A 26185-nucleotide genomic window follows, 5' to 3' on the forward strand; every position below is an offset into this window, starting at 1 on the left:
GGGCGGTGAGCCGCGACTTACCTGGAGCAGAAGCCAGCGCCGGAGCCTGGAGGAACCGGTAGGGCGGTGAGCCACGACTTACCTGGAGCAGAAGCCAGCGCCGGAGCCTGGAGGAACCGGTAGGTTTGCAAGTGGTGTGGATAAAGTTCTGGAGACTGAGGGTAGACTAGCTTGAAAGACAAAAAGTCCTGGGGGTCCGGTCTTCAGGACCCTCCCCCACTTTCCTGAAGTTTATTCCAAGTCCACCCTCTGAAAATGGGAGAGAAATCCCAGTCTCCCAGTAAGGGGAGAAGAAAAGTAACTATTTCACAACAGGATCAGGAAAAAGTAACCATTTTTTAAGCCCAGAACATTCTGTTCTCCCTAACCAAGGCCTGCTGGGAAGGGACACTGCTTTACCAGTGCCTTATCTTCCCAAGGGGAAGGGCTAGGAGGCAGCTCCTCCTGAAGCCTTCAAGTCCCACATCAGGGCAGCAAGAGAGAGGCTGAAGGTCACAGCCCAAGGACACAGGCCCACTGTGATTCTTCCTAAGTCCATAGAACGCGGATGTGTCCTGGGGTGGCCATTACACAGACTAAAAACTCAAGGGCTTAAATACCAGAGATTTATTTATCTCGTCATTCTGGAGACTAAAGTCCCCAAGTCAAGATGTTGCCACTCTAAGGTTAGCGGGCCCTTTCTGCCCCTTCAGACTGCTGCTGCTTGCTGGCTGTCCACAGCAGCCCTGGGTTCTCACAGCTTCAGTCCAGCCTCTTCCTCCATCATCACGCGGCCTTTCCTCCACAGGGCAGACACCACTGAACCTCTGTCCTATCAGCGTACAAGTCTCACAGCTAACCCATACAGACAGATCAGTAGGAGAAAGCACATGAATGTGTTTAATAGTGTGTGTGTGGGGGGGGGGGTGTGAATGTGCAGTACTGGGGCTTGAACTCAGGACCTTGGGCTCTTGCTTAGCTTTTTTACTCAAAGCTGGTGCCATACCATTTGACCCACAACTCCAGTTCCAGCTTCCTGCCAGTTTATTGGAAATAAAAGTCTCTTTGATTTGTCTGCCCCAGCTAGCTTTGAACCATCATCCTCAGGTCTCAGCTTCCTGAGTAGCTAGGATTACCGGTATGAGGCACTGGCGCCTGGCTTGGATGTATTTCATATAAATGTGATGTGACCCAGGAGGACAATTTGTTCTGATAAAATATGAGAGATGAGGTAATTGAAAAAGACGAAAGGTCATTTCTAACCATTCTAGGAAATGCAATGTCAAGGTGCCCTCATGTGTGCCATCTAGATTGAGTCCAGGGTGGCATCCTGAAAGCTGTGTGGCTCAAAACAGATGAACCGGCCCCCAAATCCCATTTTACAGTATTATCAATCCATTCTTCTGCATACAGCCCACATGACCTAATATCACCCCATTAGGCCCCATCTCTGGAGACTGTTGATCTGGGGTTTAAGGTTCCAGGGTCATATTCAAACCATGCAGAAATGAAGACCCAAAGAAGCTTCTGGAGTCAAACTCTTACATCCAGGGTTGGGCAAAGAACAGTTAAGTTGTGGAGATGAGATTAGGCAAAAGGGTTTGGCTATGATGGTTAATTGAATAGAATAGTGACTAGGAAGATAAGATTAGGTTAAGATTAGTGTTTGTATAGATTGTAGGGGTATCTTTCTGCTTTAACTGTTATTCTTTTTTTGGTGGCATTAAGGCTAAAAATCAAAGATTCATCCTTGCTAAACAGGCACTCTACCACTTGAGACACTTCCAGCTCTTTCTGCCCTATTTTCTTTTTTGATAGAGGCTCACAGGTCTGGCCCTAGATGGAGCTCCTGCCATCTATGCCTTCTGGTAGCTGGCTAGGCAGCTACCTACCACCATGCCCAGCATGCACCACCATACCCAGTATGCCACCATTCCCAGCTTATTGGTTGAGATGAGCGTGACACTATCTTTTTACCAGGGCTGGCCTCAAACTGTAATCCTCTCAATTTCTGCCTCCTGGGTACTGAGAGCACAGTGCATGCCACCATGCTCAGCTGACTGTTACCCACAGTTCAAGGCCAGCCCAAAAAGTTCATGAGACCCCATCCCAACCAGTAAAATCTGAGCGTGGCGTTGCATGTCTGTCATCTAAGCTACATAGGAAACATAAACAAGAAGATTATGATCCAAGCTGACCCAGGCGTAAGTTCAAGATGCTGTTGGGAAAACAACTATGACTAGGAACAAAACAAAAAAAGACTAGGGACATGGCTCAAATGGTAAAGTACTTGCCTAAAAGCATGAGGCCCTGAGCTTAAACCCCAGTACCCACCAAAAAAAGAAGGATTGAAGGACTTTTCCTTCCCTTTTGGGAAGGAAGGAAGGATGGACAAGTGCAGTGGATAGAAAAGTTACAAATGTAATAGGCATTAGTCCAGTTTCCTTAATAATTTCCTTAAATGTAAATAGTCTAAATAAACCAATTTACAAAACCAGAGACTGTTAGACTGGATTTAAAAACAAGACCCAACTATATTGTCTACAAGAAACCCACAAGCCAGGTGCCAGTGGCTCACATCTGTAATTCTAGCTATTCAGGAGGCTAAGATCTGAGGATCGTGGTTCAAAGCCAGCCCAGGCAGGAAAGACCATGAGACTCTTATCTCCAATTAACCGCTCAGAAAACCGGAAGTGGTGCTGTGGCTCAAGTGGTAGAGCGCTGGCCTTGAGCTGAAGAACAAAGGGACAGCACACAGGCCCAGAGTTCAAGCCCCACAACCTTCAAAAAATAAGAAGAAAGAAAGAAACCCACTGACAACCAAGATACAGAGAGATGAAAAGTAAGGGTCTCTAAATATTAATACTCATGATAAAGAGAGTAAGTATGTGAAAGCAGATGTTCTTAAAAAATGGCATTAGACCACAGGAAGAAAGGAGATTGCCCTGGGGAACCCCAAAATGTCCTGCCCCTCCACTTACCTCAGTTGAATGAATGTCTTACAGTCTAGCAGGTATTAAGCACAGAAACCATGAATGAAATCTCACTGGGACAAGAAATAATTATTCCTGTTCTGTAATATTGAACTTTCTAAATTTGACCACTATTTTTTATTTGGAAAGGAATACAACCATTTTTTTAACCTTGGACAAGTTTTATTGAAGTATAGGGGGCTTGGAGTTCTGTTCCTTCCCACGACCAGCCTAAGAGTCACTGGCCCAAGCTAGAGGAGTTTACTGAATTACATTTGACCTCTAGGGCATGGTTAAATATTAAAGATACATAGTATAAGGAACTGATAGGCTGTAATGAAACCTATCATTAATCCTTACCCACGAGTAAGACACTAAAGAAGAAAAGAAACCCATCTTGTGATTGCCTGAGCTTAGTGGGCCTCATAGCCTGGCCCTCTCTCAGAGACCTTGCGACCTTCTCTTCCACATAAAGTTCCCTGAGCGCCTCCTCAGTGCTCATACCTGCCATGCTTCCCTCAAGGACTTGAGACCCTGAAATCTTTTAGGGAATGAGAAGCTGGGGTCAGTCTTTAGCTGCTTCCTGCTGGTATGGGGGATAGCCTAGATCAGAAGTCCATGAAGACAGTGGGACAGCAGAAGTCCCAGGCCCTGGATGGCCCAGGGAGCTCTGAGGAAGGAGGTGCATCCTTTGTAGATGGCAACCAGTAATTGCGTAACTGAGGGTAACAGTGGTAACCAGTGTGACAGGAAGAACAACAGAAGATCAGAAATAGGAAGCACCCAAAGATTCCTGTCTCTTTTTAATCGTGTGTGTTCCAAGAGAACGGAAGACTCCACAGGTTCCTAGTGAAGTCAGATAGTGTGTCTCAAGAATGGAGGTCCCCCCATGCCATCCAGATCTAGGGTCCAGATCTTTTGTGTTCTGAACAAAGAAGTGATCAGGATACAGACAAAAGGCAGTGAAACATAGGCTAATGGAGAACACCCTCCAGGAAAGAACAGGCTGGGGTCAGCAGACTTGCTGGAACAGACTGAGAGAAGGTGCTGCAGCCTCGAGGCTTCACTGGGGAGATCAGGAAAGCCTGGCGGGTCACTGGGTGTGGCCAGGGCAGTAGTTTGTTTGGCCTGAATGCTGATGGACAGGTTGATTAAAAGGTAGAGCTTTCTTCTATACCCTGAGCTAGCATGCTCCCAGATCTGTCGGGATTTGAGGGGAGAAATGTATATAGCATGCTCCTCATAGTCATCTGGCAGTCTCATTGTCCCTCCCCACCTCACCCCCACACACAGGTGCACCAGTGGCAGCAGTTCCCTGCAGAGCAAGTATCTGTTTATCAGGATGCCGTGCCAGTTACGCTGGCTGCAGGACTTTAATAAGCACTTTTGTTTTTTTTCATTTCCAGTCCTGGGGCTTGACCTCTGGGCCTGGGTGCTGTTCCTGAGCTTCTTTGTCTCAAAGCTAGTGCTCTACCACTTGAGCCCCAGCACCACTTCTGATTTTCTGGTGATTTATTAGAGATAAGAGTTTCACGGCCTTTCCTGCCGCAGCTAGCTTTGAACCACAATCCTCAGATCTCAGCCTCCTGAGTAGCATGAGCACCACTACCCAGCAATAAGCACTTTTTCTCAGCACTTTTTGGCAGTCTTGGAGCAATCTTTTGGGGAGGTCTTGGGGTGTTCTTTAGACAGAGGTGCATCTGTGGGCAGACCCATGGGCTGCTCTTCACAATGGACCTGACAACAATTCGCTCTGAACTATCCACCTGCCTAAATGGTAGTGACCTGGGCTCAGTTACTTTGGCTGAATTGTCCTGAATATGGACAACAGCATAAGCCTTCTTCAGGGCACGCGTTGAATCAAGTGCTGGAGTTAGGATGTCAGGCCCATCCTGTTTTGCAATATTGCCCCTCTCCTTTCAACTTTTAGTAGATGCTGGTGCCATGCACTTGAGTCTCCAGAACTATGAGCTAAATCAACCTCTTTTTCTTAATAAGTACCTGGTCTCAGGTACTTTATTATAGTAACAGCCCACACACATGCAAGCAAGAAACACAACGAACAGGCTGTACAGATGGGATGGATTTGAGGGGTGACCAGAAGGAAAGTGACAGGGGACTCTTTCAGGGTTTGGGTTTGTGAAACTGGAGAAAGGGTGGTGGCTGCCGGGGAGGTAGAAGATGCCGGTGCAGGCCACTGGACACAGCGAGGAGAGGCCTAGGGAAAGCCTAGGGAGTGGTGTCCTTCCTGCACTGCCTCCCATTACCCACAGACTCCAAAAACCTATGCATTCTTGGTGTGAGCCTGACTGAGGTAGTTCACACCCATAATCCTAGCTATTCAAAAAGCTGAGATCTGAGGATCATGGTTGGAAGCCAGCCTGGGCAGGAATGTATGAGACTCCTATCTCCATTGAACCCAAAAAGCCGGAAGTGAAGCTGAAGCTCAAGTTGGTAGAGTGCCAGCCTTGAAGGGAAAATCTAAGGGACGGGGTGTCCAGACCCTGTAGTCAAACCCCAGAACTGCCCCCCCACACACATACACACTATTCTTGGTGTGAGTGCATTTTACATGAAAAAAAATGCACCAACAGGATGGAAATTTTCTTCCAGGTGGACACAGGAAAAATTGGAGTTGAAGAGGGCAGAGATTTGAAACATGGAGTCTGGGGGTACAAATTCCCAGAAACTAGTAAGTGTAAGTCTGGAGGCAGCCAGGTTTTCTGGGGTTCCTGGCAGCTCTGGCTGCAGCTTGCTGTCTCAAAACAACAGGAGCTCACTCTCACCACCACAGCAGCTCAGAACCACGGCGTCCTCAGGGCCCCCTCCATCCAGCTCTGTGCGTTTCCATTTGGTAGCTCCAGATGCTCCTTGGTGGTGGCTGTCACATCCCAGCCCCTACCTCTTTCTGCCTTCATGCCTGTCTCCTCTGCGTGTCGCTCCCTGTGTGGCATCGATTCGGGCTCTATCAGAGAATGGTTTCGTGCGTCATTTCATCTGAGATCTGCACAGTTCCTTTTGCCAAATAACTGGTCACTTACGGCCACTGTGAGCCGAGACAGTCGCACAGCAGCAGGGCGGGAGGCAGCGGTCCCACCTGCTATCTTTCTGACTTGGTACCAGGGCCTTGTGGCCAGGGCCACTCATACTGGAACCACTCAGCCAACCCCCCCCCCCCAGACTCTCACCACTGAGGAACGCAGAAGGCATTCTGGGAAATCCGAGTAGGCCCCAACTAATCAGATGATCTCTCTTGATGGAAGGCTCTTGCCCTCAGACCTCACATGTTCTGTCCCCTATCAGACTTAAAACATTGAACATTGGTCTTATATGTCCAAACCCCTGAGAGCACTCATTGTGTGTGTGTGTGTGTGTGTGTGTTTACTGAGGCTTGAATTCAAAATGTAATACTTTTGCTTAAAAGACTGGCCCTCTACCATTTAAGCTATACCTTCACTTCTGGCTCTTTACTGGTTAATTGGAGATTGGAGTTTCCTGGGCTGACTTGGAGCCATCACCTTCAGACCTCATTGATAAATTAACCCTGTATTACCTGCAGCAACATGGGGCCAGCCCTGGCTCAGATCCCTGTGGGTGGTGGTAGATGCCCCAAGTTAGTACAGAACGCTGCCAAGCATCTTCTAGCCCTCCAGGCTCCAGGCCCAGCCACACCTCAGCAAAACCCACCAGCAGGCAGCGCTCGCTCATCCTGGGGAAGGTGAGGTTGGAAGGAAAACAAGAAAAAAATGTATTCACATCCGGGCACCAGTGGCTCACGCCTGTAATCCTAGCTACTCAGGAGGCTGAGATCTGAGGATCACAGTTCAAAGCCGACCCGAGCAGGAAAGTCCATGATACTCTTATTTCCAATAAACCACTAGAAAACCGGAAGTGGCACTGTGGCTCAAGAGGTAGAGCACTCACCTTGAGCTGAAGAGCGCAGGGACAGCACCCAAGCCCAGAGTTCAAGCCCCACAACCGACAAAAAAAAAAATGTATTCACGATTTTTTAGATTTTTTTCTCTTTTCCTCCTCTACTTCTAGATGTTCCCATTGGTTTTCCCAGGATCTGAGCAGGAAGGCGTCCAGGTGAGCTGCAATAGGCCAGTCCCTCCAAGGCAGAAGTGAGCCCAATGGCTCCTACAGTGGGCCTGAGAACCCCCCCCCCCCCCCCGGGCAGAGGCAGAGAAAGGGCTGCGTGGGAAGGGGGAGGGGTGCGTGTGCTCCTGACACTCCCTGCCTTCAGGGGTTTCTTCCACTAAGCGGGACTCTGGAGAGCAGCGACCACCAGGCTTTGCCAATCACTGCCTGGTTGGCTCCCTTCCCCCTGCAGAAATCTCTACCCAAGCCACATCAGGGACAAACAAATACTCTGCCCTCCAGTTCTGCCTTGCAGTGACTGTGGCCGGGGCTAGTCACAAAGAAGGTGGAGAATGTGTTAGAGGATTCCCATGTTCACCCATCTCAGATAGAGCTGTGAAGGTCTTTGCATTAGTCCAGCCTGCAAAATCCAAAAGCTGGAGGCCCCGTGTACCCACACTGCAGTTCCAGTCCATCCTGCTCCCCTCTAGAATGGGAGAGATAAGAAGAAGGAGAAGAAGAAGAAGAAGAAGAAGAGGAAGAAAGAGGAGGAGGGGTGGGAGGAGGAGGAGGGGGAGGAGGAAGAGGAGGAGACATCGTCACCCTCAAAACCAACTGGGAGCTAGAAGCGTGGCTTAAGTGATAGGGCACCAGCCATAAGTAAAAAAGTTGAACCAGAGGGCCCTAAATTTGTCTCCCCCCTTTCACACACACGCACACACACACACACACGCACACAGAGGCCCCCAGCTGATTGGACAAGGCCCACTCACATTGTGGAAGCACATCTGTTTCATTCAATAAGCTTTTGGGAAGAAGAGGCTGTACTAAGATTTGAACTTGTTTCCTACCACTTGAGCCGCACCTCCAGTCCTAAATTAACGTGAATAGTCTCATTTCATGTTGATCTCACTCCATACATTTACAAAAACATCTTGAATACTTAATCAAATATCTGACTACCATGGCCAGCCTTGTTGACACATAAAATCACTACACCAAGGCCTCCTGGGATCCTTCAGATGTCTGCTGCTCCAAGCCTCTCCCCCACTTCTACTCCTTCCAGGCTGAGGCTCCACCCTGATATGTTCTACCCAAAGGAGCCCTGAGACTTGAATTCTTCCCAGGCTTTCCTCTTTCCAGCCAGGTGGATCCCGAGGTCTTGGAGCTACACCCCTCCCCAAGAAGCCGTGGAGATTGTGGACAATGCCTTGAATATGGGAAGAGATCTCCCCCTCCCACCCCCTCCTCCTCCCTGCATCACTTTGTAGCTGTGGATCGGAAGCCTTACCTTGTTTTTCTTGCTTCTACAGGACAGCAGCATGGGAAACTGTAACGTGGGCCACCTGTCTGCTAGCTCTCTCCTACCAGGAAGAACTCATCCCCAGAGCCTAGTCCAGTGCCTGGCCCAGGGCAGGGACTGGGCCCCTGAGCTCCTGAGTCAACACCACGAGGTGCCTCCGATCTGGTGAGGTTAAAGGGACCAGGACACACTCAGGGGCACTCATGCAAGTGCATCTGTTCCTAGGCTTTGCAGAAACAGGAGCAAAATGAACTTTGGAGAGTCCCAATTTTGCCCCCAGCTCTTCTGCATCTAGGAGGCTCCTCAAGGCCACCTGGATTCCAGAGGACGCTGTTAATTGGTTAATTGGTTCCTGGTGGTGATGGGGTCCACTCTCCTGGGCTCCCGTCCCGCAGCGCCCCCTGGTGGTGATGGGGTCCTGTCTCCTGACCTGCGTTCCCGCAGCGCCCCTGGTGGTGAGCACCGCTTCACCTGCTTCTTTTCAACCAGGCCTCCTCCAGTAGTGTCTTGTCTGCCACTTGGCTTGGAGAATCCAGGAAAGCAGGACATTTATTAATCCCTCCCACACAAGGCAGGAGTTCCCTTTGTTTACCTTTTCTATTTCTAAAGCATGGTACTGCATGGTGGTGTCCCATCAATGTTTACAATCTTTATGTATAGACAAATCAGTTAACATTTTTTTCAGATTTTTTTATTATTATAAAGGTGATGTACAGAGAGGTTACAGTTACAGATGTCAGGTAATGAATATATGTTTTTGGACAATGCCATCCCTTCCCTTGCTGTTTTTTTCCTCCTTCCCCCACTCATATGTTATATACAGTAGTTTCAACAGTGTCTACTGATACCACTGCTGTATTTATTCATCCTTTGTCCCTCCATTTCTGTGCCCCTTTTGCCCTCCAAACAAGACAAAAAGAAAAAAAACAACAAAGGAAAAGACCTTGTTTCCATTTCCTGGATCTATGGGGCTGGGAAGGTGGCTCAGTGGTAGAGTGCTTGCCTCGCATGCATGAGGCCCTGGGTTTGACTCTTTAGCACCACATAAGCAGAAAAAGCCAGAAGTGGCGCAGTGGCTCAAGCCTTGAGCTGAAAAGCTGAGGGACAGTGCCCAGGCCAAGTTCAGGCCCCACAACCAATTAAAAAAAAAAAAAGTAAATAAGTGGGAAACTCCTATTTCCTGGAGCTCATTTTTATAAATATTAGGCATTACACCTTTATGTTTCTCCTTCTTTTAGTTTCACTGTGTGAATGCCTATAGTCCTGTATAATTTTATCATGTCCTTGTGTATTTCAGGTCTAGCTTCTGCATATGAGAGAAAACATGTTCCATTTGTGTCTCTGAGTTTGACTTACCCCACTTACATGATTTGTTCTAGTTCATCCACTTTTCTGCAATACTGATACTTTTTAATACTGATTCCATTGTGTAAAAGTACCACATTTTTTGATCCACTCATCTAGTATGGGGCATCTGGACTGTTTCCATAATTTGGCTATTGTGAATGGTGCAGCAATGAACATGGATGTACAGGTGTCTTTATCATATCCTGGCTTATGATGTTCTGGGTAAATGCCAAGGCATGGTATGGCTGGGTTAAAAGTAATTTTTTTTTGCCAGTCCTGGGCTTGAATTCAGGGCCTGGGCACTGTCCCTGAGCTTCTTTTGCTCAAGGTTAGCACTCTATCACTTGAGCCACGACAGCCACTTCTGGCTTTTTCTGCTTATGTGGTACTGAGGAATAGAACTCAGGGTTTCATGAATGCTAGGCAAGCACTCTACCACTAAGCCACATTCCCAGCCCTAAAAATTTTTAAACAAATACTTTTATTGGAAATAAAAATTGCAAAAATTAGGTTATGTGCATTTTTTTGACGGTCATGGGGCTTGAACTCTGGGCCTAAGCACTGTTCCTCAGCTCTTCAGCTCAAGGTGAGTGCTCTACCACTTTGAGCCACGACACCACTTCCAGTTTTCTGGTGGTTTATTGGAGATAAGAGTCACATGGACTTTTTTGCCCGGGCTGGCTTTGAACTGTGATCCTCAGATCTCAGCCTTCTGAGTAGCTAGGATTACAGGCATGAGCTACCAGGGCCCAGCTGCATTTATTACTTTAAAATACAGGTAAACAGAAAGAGAACCAGTTGGTAAATAGGGCATCCAGATGAAGCTTCAGATCCATAGTTAATTTCACAAGGTAAAATTATTCTAAAAAGCTGTGCCTTGGAAGTGAGCTGTGGTTCAAATGGTAGAGCGCCTGCCTGGAGCTGAAGAGCTCAGGGAAGTGCCCTGGCCGAGTTCAAGCCCTATGACACAGACACAAACACAGACACACACACACACACACACACACACACACACACACACACACGCAAAGCTGTAGCTAATCTTAAATTCAAACAACCTATTTAAATATATATGCTAAATGTGGCAACTCTGTATCTTTAACTAGTTACACCCTAATTAATATGTCCATACAGCCTTTTCCCCTTTATCTATAGTGTCATGGGGAAGAGGGAGTGGGAAACGGGGTGCTGCTGGGATTTGAACTCAGGGCCTAGATATTACTGCACAGTGCTCTACCACTGTAGCCCCAGCCCCACATGTACAATTTTCCCCACAAGAGAGGGGCAAGCGCCTTCATACTGTTCAGTGCTCTTTTTTTCCAGTTTGAACACAAGTGCTTTACCACTTGATCCATGCCTCTGGGCCTTTTTGCTCTGGTTATTTTTGAGATAGGGTCTCAAGTGTTGCCCAGATAAGCCTAGCCTTCGACCCTCAATGCTTCCTGCTGAGCTGGGATGACAGCTTTTTCTGTGGAGATCAGGGTCTTGCAAACTCATTGGCTGGGCCTGCCTCAAACCACAATGCTCCTGACCTCAGCTTGTGAGGCTGGCACAAGCCTCTGCCCAGCTATTAAAGTGGGGTCTCTCACACCTTTTGCCAGGGCTGTCCTGGAACAGCAGTCCTTCTGGTCTCCATCTCCTTGTAGCTGGGATTACAGGTGTGAGCCTCTGGTGTCCAGCCGTCCAGTAGCCTAGCTTTTCACACTGACATAAAGACATAGACATCTGGGGCTGGAAAGGTGGCTCAGTGGTAGAGTGCTTGCCTCCCATGCATGAAGCCCTGGGTTTGATTCCTCAGCACCACATAAACAGAAAAAGTTGGAAGAGGCGCTGTGGCTCAAGTGGTATGGTGCTAGCCTTGAGCTGAATCGCTGAGGGACAGCGCCCAGGCCCAGAGTTCAAGCCCCACAACAACAAAAACAAACAAACGTAAGACATCTATCTACAGGTAACTGTTGCCTTCCTCCTCATCTTCCTCTTCCTCCTCCTCTCCAATGCCTTTTGTGCTACGTCCAGCTGCCCTTCCTGTTCCTGGCTCTACCTCCAGGGGGTTCCCGTGCTGCTGGTGCTTGCGGCTCTCCTGGGAAGCCTCAGGAGAGGCGCTAGGGAGAGGCTCTGCTCAGGCATGGAGATTCCAGCCACATCCCTGGTACCAGCTCCGTGGCTTTGAACATGTCCTCAAGTCACCTGGCCCAGCCTCCAGGGTTGTGACCTGGGTTAGAGATCCTAGTGCAGCTATTGAGACACTCTCCCTTCACCACGAGAGGGCAGAGTCTACACAGCAAGAACAGCCCTGGGCCATCACATACTAAAGCATCCAAAACCCTGTGCTCAGGGGGACCTGGGCAGGTGGTTCAGGCCTGTAATCCCAGCTACTTAGGAGACTGAGAGGCAGACAATTGCAGGTCAAAGGCAACTGGGCGAGGAGTTCATGAGACTGGATCTCGAATCAAGCAGCCAAATGGGGGAGGAAATCACCCCTGTGGGACAGTTAAGCAGAAGAGATCTCTGAAAGTCCTGTCGGGCTGTGAGTGAATGAGTGGCGCCTACTAGCCCCAACAGGGGACCGGGCAGGGCAGGGCAGGGCAGGTCTGCTGGAGGAGTCCCAGGCCTCTGATCCTCTCCAACTGAAGCTGGTTTAAAAGGTTAAAGTCAACTATGTGCTGTGGCTCTCACCTATCTATAATCCCAGCTCCTCGGGAGGCTGAGATGCGGGGATCACAGCCTAAAGCCAGCCCAAAAGGCGCCATTTTCCCACTGTGGGGGTCTCAGTGTCTGGAGCAGCCCTGGGCCCCTCGGGGCTCTTTTTGCTTACTCCATGGAGAAGGGGCAGGTGAGAAGTTTTTGTTTTCTGTCCTGTTTTTTGGTCAAGATCTTGGCTGTCACAGCAACTGTCCCTTCGCTGTTCGCTCAAGGCTGGCTCTCTACAGCTCGAGCCGTGCCTCCACATCCGACTCTTTTTTGCTAGTTAACTGGCAAGTCTGTAAAGAGTCTCACGGGCTTTCCTGCCCAGGCTGGCTTCGAACCACCATCCTCAAAGCTCAGCCTCCTGAGTAGCTAGGATGACAGGCCCCACTCACACACCGTACAATTTGCCTTTGGAAAGCGGTGGAGGAAGGAGGGACCACGAGTGTTCCAACAGCTTCCCCGCGTTAGAAGCAAGCTCTCCGGGGAAGCCCGGGGCCCCAGGCCAGGGGCCGCAGAAGAGGTGAAGCGCCGGGGTATTGTGACATGATCCGGGCGGCTTTCCCCTGGGCCGGCCGGGGCCCGGGACACTGGGACAAGCCGGCCAGCATGGAGCCGGGGCCTGGGGTGGAGACTGCCCGGGCCTGGCGGGGGAGGCAGCCGCCGCGGCGGCTCGTGGAGCCCTGGTTCCAGGGCCGCGACCGGGTGCTGCTCGTCAACGAGTTCTGGAAGCGGGAAGATGGGGACGTGGCGGGGCCCAACGACCCGGAGCGAGACCCCGACCACCCCGGGCGGGACCCCGGGCGGGACCCCCGGCGGGACCCGCGGCGGATCCCCAGCGATCGGCGCCTCGGGTCTCGGTCCTCCATCGCCTCGGGCAGCGTCGGCGGCCCGCGGGGGCCCAAGCGCTCGGCGGCCGTCCTGACCGACAACGCCCACAGCCCGATCGTCCGGTGCAGGCGCCCGGCGAAGAGGATGCGGGTCACGGAGGAGCCGGAGGGCACGGACTCGGAGGACTCGGAAGCCCCGTGGACGCCTCCCGCGTCCCCGGGCCCGGCGGTGACGGCGGAGCAGCCCGCCGAGGCCGGCACGCAGCTCATGCTGGTGCTGTGCGGCCCCGCGGCCCTGCGCGCGCATCAGTCCGGCCTCCGGCGCCTCATGCGAGAGATGCGCGCGCAGAACGCGGGCCTGCCCGCCGCGCTGCTGGGCATCCTGGTGCAGCCCCGAGCCGGAGAGGAGGCCGCGGCCCGCCGCCGCCTGGAGGGGCTGCTCTGCGACGTCTTCGGCCCCGGCGAGGTGCACACGGCCGTCTTCGGCCCCGGCCGGCCGCAGGGCGCCCTAGACGTACGGCGCGCCTCCCGGCAGGTGCCCAGAACCCTCCGCATGGACCGCCACGGGGGTGGCGGCGCGGGCGCGGGGGTCGCGAACCCGGGGATCCCGTGGCCTGGCCGTGCCGCCCACCACCGCCCCAGCGACCAGAGGCCGAGGGCGCGGTACGGCTCGGTGTAGGGGCGGAGCTAGCCTCGGAGCAATCCGATTGGTTAGTTCGTTGATTGGAGTTGTCCAATGAGCTGGCTGGGAGGGGAAGCCCCGCCCTCCCGGGAGAGGAAGCCCCGCCCGGCCACGGGCCCTACCTGCCGCTTGCAGAGCGTGGTTTCCGGCGATTCAAAGTCCCGCCTTTGTGCGGGCCTGACGGGACCGTGGAGGACCCAGCGCCCCCCCACCCCAGACCCCGACCCCCCAGCGCCCCGCGCGCGGCCCCTTCCTCAGCCTGCCCCCTGGCCTGTTACCCAGGGAACTCCAGTGGCCACCGGCGTGCCTATTGTGAGCCAGGCCCTGGGCCCGGCTGCACCTCCAGTCCTCACTCCACCCTCTGGGCAGCAGGCCAACCGACCCGAAACCACGAGGCCTCCCAGCCGTGGGCCCGGGGCCTCCGCCCTCCCCCCCCTTCCCCACCCAGGGTCTCCCCTGCAGCTCTGCGCACCTCCTGTTTGCAGAAATCCCTCCCGAGGCTGAGCTGAGGAAGTACTGGGGGGGGCATGGTTACAGAGGCTCTGCCGCCGTGTGCGCCCTGGGTGTCTGGGACAATTGCCAGAAAAGGGCGGCGGGGGGCAGATAACCCTCACTACCTGACTGCACACCCCTTAGGCTTCTCACTCTCCTAACTCACTGCGGCACTCCTACGCGCTGAAAGCCCCCGCCCTGTGGGCCGGCCCGTGCTTCTCAGCCAAATCCAGAGAATCCTCCTCCACCTTAGAGCGCTGGTTCTTCCGGAGAACATCGACGGTCCTCACGCCCATCACTCACACACCTCCATCACACACACACCACGCCTCCAGCCATCCCACATCACCACCTCCTGCACCTTCTCTTGATTCCTGCAGACTGCCTGGAGCCGGGGGACCTCGGCTCTCTTTGGTCTTCACAGCCTGGGGTTTGTGAATGGGAGTGACAACAGGCTAAAGTTACTCCAGCATCCAGACAGAATGTAATCTATGTGTCCTGGCATTCAGGAGACTCAAGAGGCGGCAAGACGGTTTCCAGGCGAGGTCCTCAAGAAAGGTTTTCTTGAGATCTCTTTGAGAGGGGTCTTGGCCATAGAGGGGAGGGTGGAGGGAAAGGAAGTGTATCCCTCAGGACCCCTGGTGGCCACAGGCAGCCTGGTAAGAGTTCTGGACAAGAACCCCTGTGCCATTCTAAGACAAGCTTTTGTTCCTTGAAGGCCCCTCTCTGCTTCCAGGAACCATCCAGGCTAAGGAACCACTTAAATCTGTAGAAAGTTCTCTGAGATTCCTCCACCTGTCTCCTGAGGGGATGAGGCATCCTTCGGATGAAATGGAAGCTCAGGGCTCCCAGGAAACTCTTCCTGTGAGCACCTGGTTCTTGAAGCCAGTGATTCTCAACCAAGGGGGATTTTAACAGCCCTTGTATCTCCCTGGGGTGTTTAGCCATGTCTGGGAACATTCTGGATTGTCCTGGAGAGGCCCTGTGGGTCAAGGCCAGAGAAGCTGCTCTCATTCCTATTAAGTCACAGGCAGGTTTCCCACAGTGAGACATTATGTGAAACATTATCCCACAATGCTAGAAGGGCTGAGACTGAGAAGCCTGAACCACGGTCAAAAAGGTCAGAGGTGTTCTAGACCTGTCTGCTAAGTCCGAGGGAAGACACTGGCCGCAGTTCCCAGCCTCCCCCCTCCCCTTGAGCCCCTGCCCCTTGCTCTGGGCTTCAGGGTACTGACGGGGCATGGACAGGTCTTGTAGATTCAAGTGTGAACCAAATGCAATCTTACACAATTGATCCAGTCTCCCCTCATGCTTTTGAGGGGTGGGGTGCTTGTACTGGGACTTGAACTCAGAGCCTCACACTCTTACTTGGCTTTTTCTACTCAAGGGTGGTGCTCTACCACTTGACCCACACCTCGACTTCTGGCTTTCTTTTGCTGGTTAATTAAAGATAAGAATCTCACAGATTTTTCTGCCCCGGTTGGCTCCAAACTTCAGATCTCAGCCTCCTGGGTAGGTAGAATGAAAGGTACAAGCCACTGGCACTTTTAAATTTACATTCAAAGGATTTTTTAACTCATTTACCATTTTAATTCATTGTTTTAAAATCTTTTTCTGATTCCTTATTGCCTTTGGGGAGAGGGAGTGTTCATGAAAAGAAAGAACCCTAAACTGAAATTAGCCCTGTCCATGCTTCCAACTAGCTGTGTGACCTCAGGAAGGTAACTGAACTTCTCTGAATCTTCATATCCTCTTCTATAAAGAAACTGTCTAATTCTTAAGAGTCTTCACAGGCTGTGGAAGCCTGAAAACAGGTCCTGCACTTTCAAAGTTACACTTAGCTGGGCCGGGGGAGGCGGGGAGAAAGGGGGCTTCTTTGAGCCTTCTTAGCCAGCTAGCTCAGCCTTGAAGCTTCTCTCTGGAACAGATCTCCAGGCACAGGAAGGGTAGTGCGCTCACCTTCCCAGCGACACCTTCCTGGTAGAAGGTCTCTCTGTACATGGCAACGCTTTTTGTTGCCACATGGGATGTTCAGGCTGTCTTTTTAAAATACTTTCCCCTCTTCTGTCCGAAAATGAAAACCACACGGTTCATTTATTAGAGAAAAAGTCACAGTCACCACATGTGGGGCACAGAAGATCATCAGTAATTTTTTTTTGTTTGCAGCTGGTATATTGCAGGGAGAATTCTATCCCCAACAAGAGGATGAGCAAAATCAGGACATTCCCCCTCCCCGGGTCCCCTCCTACAGTAGGAGATGCGGGCTGTAAAGGAAGCAGAAGTTTCTCTGAGATGCTGGAACGCTGTAGGCCAGGGAAGCCAAAACCCTCCAAGAAGCGGCAAGTTTTCTGGAAAGTTAACCTGCAGCTTACTAAAGAGGTCCTGAGAGAAGCGATTGTGGGTTTGGTTTCGGACATGGAAGTCAGCAAGTTGAGGGTCTTAGAATAAAACAGGGAGCTCACACGAACCAGGACTGCACCGGCAGAAAGGGGCCTGAAGGTGGCGCTCTAGTCACAGACTCCTCGGGATACAGGTGTCACAGGCCCCAGCGGGCTTAAGCCAGGCCTTCCACACAAGCAGTTAGGCGCTGCCCCTCTGGCCATCCATCCTGGCGTTGCTAATTCCCCCAGGAGAAGGGAGGACACCAGGCTTGACGATGCCCACCAAGAAGATTGTCCCAGAGCCCCTGGGCCTGGGGGCTTATCTGGCTTTTGTGACCTCACAGGAGGTGTGGCTGACTGTTCTCTGTAGGCTCTGGATCCAGTTAAAGAGCCAGAGCCCATACTTCTGGGACAGAGGGCACTGGGCCTCCCGAGGAGGGAGCCAGGAAATAAGACGGCTCATGTAGGTTCACGCTCGGGCTGGGAGGACCCACCATGAAGAAGGTCAAGAAGAAAAAGGCCACAGCCAGACGTCGCCGGGACTCCACCTCTCCACAGGCGAGCTCTGACTCCTCGCATCAGCCCAGCTCCGAAGCTGCCCAGACTTGCCCCGAGCCCATCCTGCAGCAACCTTGCCCGCCACAGTCTCACCTGGACAGCAGCCCCCTGATGGGCAGATCTCAACCCAACACTCAAGACTCCATGCCCCAAGCTCTTCCAGCTCCTGAACCCCGACTCTCCACTCGGTGCCTCTTAAGCTCAAAGGCTAATTCCTCAGCAGTTCCACCCTTCTGGAAAGCAGGTGGGCAGCCTTCTAGAGCTGAAGCTGTTGTAGGCTTCCTTGCATTAGAGCCATGGAGCTGCGCTTTTGGAGGGTGTAGGGGGTTATTATTTTTTTACTTTAACTCGAGCTACTAGGAGTCCTGAATTTCACTGAAGAAAGCCATGTGTGCAAACTAACATGTAACTGGACTCCCCGATAATGCTGTCTCATTGGTGGGAGACAGGAAATGTCGTGTGGCTGCTAAAAGTTTAAAACAAAAAGATGCGTTAATAAGTATACGGTTTCGAAGGGAGGTGATGGTATTGTTTTATCCTGTATCTTCATGGCTGGGCCTAAAAGATGCCTAATATACCAGTCCAAAAAAGACAGTACGGGGTGATAGGAAGAGGAGGCAGGACCGGTAAGAATCACTGGGTATGAGATGGATTGCTCAGGGAGCTGAGGATGCCTGTCTGTAGCTGGAGATGGGGGTGGAGATTGTCCACATTATCCCAGAGGTCTGACGGCCCATGGACAGGATATGCAGATAACATATAGTATTTCCAGCTACATTTAATTAGTTAAATAATTAATCATTGTGGCAATGCTGAGACTTGAATTCAGGGCCTTGAGCTCTCACTTGGATTTTTTGCTCAAGGCTAGTGCTCTACCACATGAGCCACAGTGCCATGTCCGCCATTTTGATAGCTAAGAATCTGATGGACTCTTCTGCTTAAGGCTGTTTTCAAACCTCAGTCCTCAGATGTCAGCATCATAAGTAGCTAAGATTATAGTGGTAAGCCACCAGCACCTGGCTTCCCAGCTAAATTTTAATTTTATTAATTCCTTTATTATTTTGCCAGTCCTGGGCTCAAACTCAAGGCCTGGGCATTGTCCCTGAGCTTCTTTTGCTCCAGGCTCGCATTCTACCATTTGAGCCACAGTTCTACATCCAGCTTTTTGGGTAATTTATTGGAGAGAGGAGTCTCACAGACTTTCCTGCCGTGGCTCACATTGAACTGTGATCCTCAAATCTCACCTCCTGAATAAAAAGGATTACAGACATGAGCCACCAGCACCCAGCTAAATTAGAATTTGACATAAACAATATTTTTTAGTATATGTATCCTGAATATTGCATGGGCTTTCTGCATTTTTATTTGTTAAACTGCCCACCTTTCCTAGGGAAGAACTAGACGCAGACAGATAACTGCTCAACATTGACTACTCTGCAGGAGTAACTCCATCTAAAACGCAATGGCTATCTAGGAAATGCGGCCTCATGCCCTTGGGTAGCCCACGAGAGTCTGAATAAGTCTGGAACTATGTGAGGGTATTTGGGGCAGAGTTCAAGAAGTGGGGGGAGGAGTTGGTAATAACCAACTATTTTTCTCATCAAGCCACATGTATTGGGTTCCCAGTACTCAACCTAACCATCTCAGCTCACCTTACCTGAAAGCCCGGTAGGGATCAATCTCCTGTCTGGGGCAAACCAGATTCATGGAAGTCAAATGATTAGCTCTGGATCGGGGCCTGGTAGTGCTGCAGGGAACACAGCCTTTCCATTCCAGGGGGCTAGAGGTCTCCCCAAGAGGCAGCATCCTTCTCTGGGCTCTGCTTCTGCCAATAACAGGCTCAGGGGCCCTGAGCAGACCAGGCTCCCTGGGCCACAGAGCTCCCTCTGTGCTGCTGTGGGCACTAAATCTAAGAGATTGCTGTGAAGGAGTGTCCGTGGCCATGGACCCATGCATCCTTGATATGTGGTACTATTGTGGTGGTATGTTGTGCGGAGTATGAGCATCAACCACAGACATGAGCATGTCTGGATTACGGCCTTCAGAAGCAGTGTCTAGAGAAAGTGAAATTCTTTATTCCTAAATCGTGTATGTGTGTGTGTGTGTGTGTGTGTGTGTGTGTGCCAGTACTTGGACTTGAACTCAGAGCCTCTCAATTTTGCTTGGCTTTTCCCACTCAAAGCTGCTGCTCTACTTCATGAGCCACAGCTCTACTTCTGGTTAAATTGGAGATAAAAGTATTACAGACGTTTCCATCTGGGCTGGCCTCAAACCATGATCCTTAGATCTCAGCCTCCTAGGATTACAGGCATGAGCCATCAGCACTGAGCTTCATTCCTAACTCTTTTAATGACTGTAATATAACTCACTGCCGCCAAAGAAAACTTTGGCTAATTGAGGCCACAAGTGGTAGAGTGCCAGCCTTGAGTGAAAAGCTAAGGGACAAAGCCCAGGTCTTGCGTTCAATCCACAGTACCAGAAATAAATAACTAAAGGCAAACCTGCAGTTGCCTTCTGAGAGCAACGTGGCTGTTGGTGGAGGCTTCTAGAAGAAGCCTCCGGGCTGTCCCCTGCCCTCAGGAAGCAGGTACATCCTTCAATTCTCTCCTTCTCTGTCCACCAGGACCTCTGACCTATGCGGGCCTGCGCTCCTGCTCCTGCTCCACCTGCCCGGGCAGCTCGGCTTGCTGGCGTCGCCTGGGGCTGTGCCACAGCCGCATCTTCGATGTCCTTCTGCCTCGGGACTGTCAGGCCATACCAGAGAGCGGATTCCCAAACCTCCTCACCTTCTACAGGTTCCCGGGGCGGGCGGGTGCGCAGCGGCAGGTGCACAGTTGCCCAGGGCCATCGCCATCCTCAGGCCTTGCTAGCGGTCAGGTGTGACCCCTGCAGGATTCACAGGCCAAAAGAGCCCTCAGAGATACCACTTCTTGGGGGTGGGGGAGTGACAGACAGGGCCTCTCTGTCCCAACCCCTGCCGTCCTCTCTTTCCTTTCTTTTTTTTTTTTTGTCGTGGGGCTTGAACTCTGGGCTTGGGCGCTGTCCTTGTGCTCTTCAGCTCAAGGCAAGTGCTCTACCGCTTGAGCCACAGCACCACTTCCTGTTTTCTAACGGTTTATTGGAGATAAGAGTCTCACGAACTTTCCTGCCCGGGCTGGCTTTGAATCGCGATCCTCAGATCTCAGCCTCCTGAGTAGCCAGGATGACAGGCATGAGCCACCGGCGCCCGGCTTCTTTCCTTTTTTTTTGAGAATGAGAAGCCTTCTCTTCTTCACAGCCTTTTATAACTTCAGTTCATCACATTGTGGGAGGGGGGGCCCTCAGCTTGGTGACCTGTGCATAGCTCCCATGGACTTAGGGATAAACAGTCACTCTAGCTGGGTGGCTCACGCCTGTAATACTAGGTGTTCAGGAGGCTGAGATCTGAGGATCGTAGTTCAAAGACAGCCCAAGCAGAAAAGTCTGTGAGTTTCTCATTACCAATTAACCAGCAAAAAGCCAGCAGTGGACTATGGCCCAAGTGGTAGAGCACTAACCTTGAGCGGAAAAAGCCAAATAAGAGCACAAGGCTGCGGTCTGAAGCCTGTGGGTTGATCGTAACCCATCATCTCCCTCCAGTAATAGCCAGACCTGCTCCCCATTACCCTGCGCCCCCCCCACACAAGGGTCATGTACCTGGTCTGTGAGTGGCAGCCCCTTCTGGCATCTGCCCTTCTGTTCTTCTGCCACAAAGCTATCAGGAGAAATGCTTGTCACTGTCCCTCCTGAGGGTACCCCTGTCCCCGTAGGAGACAGGCTGAAGATTCCCCCATTCTTGAAAGTTTTGCTACGTGGTAGGCATGAGCTAGGAGAGGGGACTCCATTCCTCAAGTGAGCAGCCCCACAAATCTCCATGGAGCTCCCCACCCCAATACTTGGGAATCTTGCATCCCTGACCCAGATAGCACCCCATTCTCCTCATCTTCTTCCAAGCCCCTCTCCTACCCAGTCCCTCTCCCAACCATACTTGAGATACTCATCTCTCCCATGCCTCAATCCCAGCTACTCAGGAGGCTGAGATCTGGGGGTCCCAATTCAGCGCCAGCTCAGGCAGTCAAGTTTATGAGATTTTTATCTCTAATTAACCAGCAAAAAGCCAGAAGTGGAGCTGTGGCTCAAGTGGTATATAGAGTGCCAGCCTTGAGCAAAACAAAACCAAGTGAGAGCGTGAGGCCTCGAGTTCAAGAGAGACAGACAGACACAGAAACAGAGACAGAGAGATGAACCGATATGGAAGTGGGACTTGGACATACCAGAACCAAAATTCCCTCTACAACCCGACAAGTCCCATCCAGAAAGGACCGACACACCACTGGTCACCACTGACTTCCCTCCCGCCCTTCCTGTGTTTCTCCACCTGCAGCCACATGGTGTCATGGGACCCGATGAGCTAAAAGCCAACCTGTGCTACCAGGGAAACGAACTCTGCATAGGACAGTGGAGGAAATGAGAGCAGGGTCTTTCCCTCCCATGTGTCTGCCTGATGAGTTAAGCCACGTGCATTTAGAGACAAGGCAAGAAGTGCAGTGTCCAGAAAGGATTACAGGAGTTTCAGAAAAGGATGATGCTGCAACTACATGGGTGGTCTGGGGGGGGGCAGTGTGTGAGCTGAGTGTAAAAGGACCCTGGGATTCTCTACAGCGTAAAATGAGAAGGAAAGGAATTATGGGTGGATGAAAGGCAAAAACTAGACTCAGAATTGGAAAGGGGAGGGGGTAAAGATCCAGTCTGACCAGGATAAACCTGAATTCAGGCACCAGTGGCTCACATCTGTAATCCTTGTTACTCAGAATGCTGAGGTCTAAGGAGCAAAGCTAGCCAAAGCAAGAAAGTCCATGAAAGTCTTTATCTCCAATTAACCAGCAAAAAGCTGGGTATGGAGGTTTGGCTTAAGTGAGAAAACACCAGTCTTGCACGAAAAGATAAGGGAGAGCACCCGGGCCCTGAGTTCAAATCCCAATACCAACACACACACACACACACACACACACACACACTTATAGTATGAATTATGTGCAATATAAGCACATGCTTCTTGGATTCTCAATGCATACGATGGTGGTTTTTGGTGTAATCTATGCATTCATATTAAATAAGAATCCCTACTTTAACAGGCTTTTTTTTAGCAAAATAGCTCATGCTCTTTTTGAATGCCTTCCTTGCTGTTCTCAATCGGGTGGTGTGCTTTTCCTGTCTTTAACATGCTATCTCCAAAATGGAGTTATCAACCTGCCTCAGAGGGTTGTTGTGAGGACTGGAGAAGGCTTTGGGTGCCAGGTGTTTGGCTCCAAGCCTGTCACAATGTCGCCGCCATGTCACTCATGACCTGGTCCCCCTCGGGGCTGCAGAGTCCCAGACCAGCTCACCCTCTGGCCTCTGGGGTCTTCCAGCCAGTATTTGTGGGTTGGGGCAGGGTCAGGAACTGTTCTCTTAACGAGCAAGAAGGGATCTGATCAACCCAGCCTGAGGGGACCCTGTATGTTCAGCTTTCTCCAGCCTATGGAGGGAAAGCTCAACTTCCCAATCCACGCATCCTGCCTTGACTTACAGAAGACCCTCCGGAAAATCCCCTGGACGCTATCCACGTGCTCCAAACCCTTGGGACTGTTGCTGTAGCACTTGGGGTCCTGGGAGCTGCATATTACATCACTGAATCCTAAAGAAGAATATCCCAGGCCCAAGCCTGGCAGGTACGGAGCATCCCTTGTCCCCTCTCTGAATGGAGCTGTCTTTGAAGGGAGAGAGCCAGAGCCTGGTGTCTCATCCTGGGCTAAGGGTGGGCTGGCCTGGCTCCTTCAGGCAGCCTGCATACTCTCCCAAGTCAGGACCATCCAAACCAAGCCCCTCCCCGCTCCCTGTCCCCCAGCCTGACTGGGCTCCTCCACACATGCGCACTGGCCAGGAGAAGGGGGGGGGTGGCAGGGAAAGAGGTTCTTCCCCATCTCAGAACTGCCTGGAAGCTTATCTGATGTTTACTATTCCGGTCCTATCTATCCTCGATGGCTCCACCCCCACCACCCCAGCTCCAGCGATTTCCTCCGCATTCTCCATCATACTCCAGTCTGTTCCATGCTGTGCTGCAAATGACCAGTGGTAAGTGCAGAATCTGTACCCCAAGGGGTGGGGGGCAGAGCACACCTTACAGGGCTATCTTCCATCCTCTCTTGTCCTGAAGCATCATCTGCACCTAGAGACCGAGGCTTGCAAACAGCCCCAGGCTTAAGAGAGGAGGTAGAGGATGGATGTCATTGTGGAAAAAACTACTTGGAGAAAGAGGTCAGCTCTAGACTGTCAGAGACCAGAATAGACAATTCACAAGATCCCAAGACCTTGGTCTAGAAAAAGGGGGCGGTGGATGTCATCACTGCTGTGACCATGCTGGGGGGGGGTGAGGGAGGAGCCCTCCACTGCACACGGAACTGGACAAGAAGCAGTCACCATTAGTGGAAGGCAATGTGTCAAATCTCTCAAAAGCCAAATCCAGAAACTAGCTCCAGTGAGAGCTGAGCATCCTCCCCGGCGTCTCCCTGTCTGTGCAAAGGGTATTTGTGGACTAGCATTAGAGTATCAGCGGTCCTCGGGAAGCATGGCAGTGAAGAGCCTCCACTTCCCCATCTGTAAATAAGGAAAGCAACGGCGCTCCCTTCTTGGGCCTCTTGGAGTGGTGAAGGACTCCAGCACAGCATGTGGCCGACGGGTCTTGTCTCCTATCACTGTGGTGGCTGGACAGGTGCTGGCAGTTCTGGTCTAGACTGTGCTGTCTATGAGTGGGCATTAGGGATTCATTCTTAACTTCTGTGACAGTGGCGTCGTCTTTAGACAAATGGGTCAAAACCCCACCAAGGGCGACAGTTGTGGGGATTCAATGCGCGATGTGCAAGCCAGGCACTGGTGGCTTACACCTGTAATCCTAGCTACTCAGGAGGCTGAGATAGGGGGATCACAATTCAAAGCCAGCCTGGGCAGGAAAAATCTGTGAGACTTACTTATCTCTAGTTAACCACTCAAAAGCCAGAAATGGAGCTGTGGTTCCAAATGGTAGAGGGCCAGCTAGGAGTGAAAAGGCCAAGTAAGCAAGTATGAGGCCTGACTTCAAGCCCCAACACCAGTACGGGGGCGGGGGGCGGGGGGAGACAAACCGTAAATCCAAATATCATAGAACCTTAGCGGCCGTGAGACGCTGCCCTCTGTGTTCCGAACACCAAGACAGGTTCCAATCTGGGAGTCCCTCCTCCCCCCCCCCCCACCAGAAGATGGAATGCAAAGGGACAGAAATAACGCCCCTCCTCCCGAGATCTAATACAATGACCAATACCACTTAGGCATCTCAGTGTCAATCAAGGGTTTTGTCCCACCCACTGTAGGGTTCATACATCCTGAGCCCTGGGGTGGAGGAATGGAGGAGGGAGAATAATTATTGGAGAAGGAGGGGAAGGGAAGGGAACCGAGGAAGAGGGGCAGTGGGAAGAGTGGCAGCTGACCCTGGGCTTAGAGTTGTTCCTCTGGACTCTGACCCTCTCTCCCTCCCCTTTGCTAAGACCCTGCAAGTCCTCACAGTGATAAAATCAGCCTTCCCACCCACTGATATGTGTTCACTGCGGGTCAAGTGGTGGCCTGTGCAGTGTCACAGCTCTCCTCCAGGAGTGACTCCCCTTTCTCAGGGACCGCCCTTAGCCCAAGGGTTGCTTGGTTACTGGCTGCTCCCCTAGATACAGAGTTAGGAAAGAGGGACCCCTTCCCCCCTCCACTGTTCCTGTCCCCAGCATTCCTGTGGTGCAGCTTAGAGAGGGAGGGAGGCTGGACCGGCTTCTTTCCAGGCCCACGTGCTCGCTGCTGGCCAGAGAATGGTGGGATCAATAGCAGGAGCCATTCAGCTGCCTGAGACCTGTTTGTGTTTGCTTGATTTCTCGGTTGGTTGGTTGGTGACATCGGGGTTTGAACTCACAGCCTTGCACTTGCTAGGGAGGCAATCCATTACTGAGCCATGCCTCCTGACCTGTTTACCGTTTTTTGAGATAGGGTCTGATTATGTTGCCCAAGCTGCTCTGGAACTCTCTCAATCCTCTGGCCTCTCCTTCCTGAATGATGGGATTACAGGTGTGCACTACCATGTTTAGCTTTCTGGCGTGTTTTTTTTCCAATGCAAAATACTTTAATATACAGTTATTAGAATTATCTAAGTATCACTTGTAAAAATTGTTATATCAAAGCCGGGCACTGGTGGCTCATGCCTGTAATCCTAGCTACTCAGGAGGCTGAAATCTGAGGCTCATGGTTCAAAGCCAGCCCAGACAGGAAAGTCCATGAGACTCTTATCTCCAATTAACCACCAGAAAACTGGAAGCGGAGCTGTGGATCAAGTGGTAGAGCACTCATCTTGAGCTGAAGAGCTGAGGGTCAGCACCCAGGCCCCAGAGTTCAAGACCCACGACCGACCAAAAAAAAAAAAGTTATATCACATTAGATGATTCTATAAAATAAAAACATAAATCACACACTGACAATAACCCCTGCAGTCCAAGAATACCCCCATCAATACTACAAATTACAATTAAGAAAACTGAAGACATTAGACGTGTAAACAGAAGTAACTGACTGAATGCATTCATTCATCAAGTACAAGATATTTAGCACTGCTGCTTAAAGTCACTAATAACACAGTTTCAGGTACAAGTTCATAAAACTTGGAGTACAGTCTCCATAGTAATGTGTATTCATTTGTATGTAAGACCATTTCACCTCAAAATTCCTTTTTGTTTTTTTTTGGGGGGGTCCGGTGGTGGGGCCTGAACTCTGGGCCTGGGCGCTGTCCCTCAGCTCTTCAGCTCAAGGCTAGT

At 51.2% G+C, this 26185-nt stretch overlaps 1 protein-coding gene across 1 annotated transcript in view; it reads left to right on the forward strand.

Annotated features, from left to right (window-relative positions):
- Positions 1 to 17246: 17246 nt before the first annotated feature.
- Positions 17247 to 26185, forward strand: part of Spata3 (spermatogenesis associated 3) — a 17243-nt gene continuing 8304 nt past the window's right edge. Inside the window, exons 1-4 of the mRNA XM_013020893.1 lie at positions 17247 to 17553; positions 19933 to 20104; positions 22899 to 23038; positions 23372 to 23441. Of these exons, the coding sequence (XP_012876347.1) occupies positions 17247 to 17553; positions 19933 to 20104; positions 22899 to 23001 (582 nt within the window). The 3' untranslated portion in view covers positions 23002 to 23038; positions 23372 to 23441. The remainder of the gene's footprint in view (positions 17554 to 19932; positions 20105 to 22898; positions 23039 to 23371; positions 23442 to 26185) is intronic.

Source organism: Dipodomys ordii, unplaced genomic scaffold, assembly GCF_000151885.1.
Source record: "Dipodomys ordii isolate 6190 unplaced genomic scaffold, Dord_2.0 Scaffold1, whole genome shotgun sequence".
NCBI classification, from domain to species: Eukaryota; Metazoa; Chordata; class Mammalia; order Rodentia; family Heteromyidae; genus Dipodomys; species Dipodomys ordii.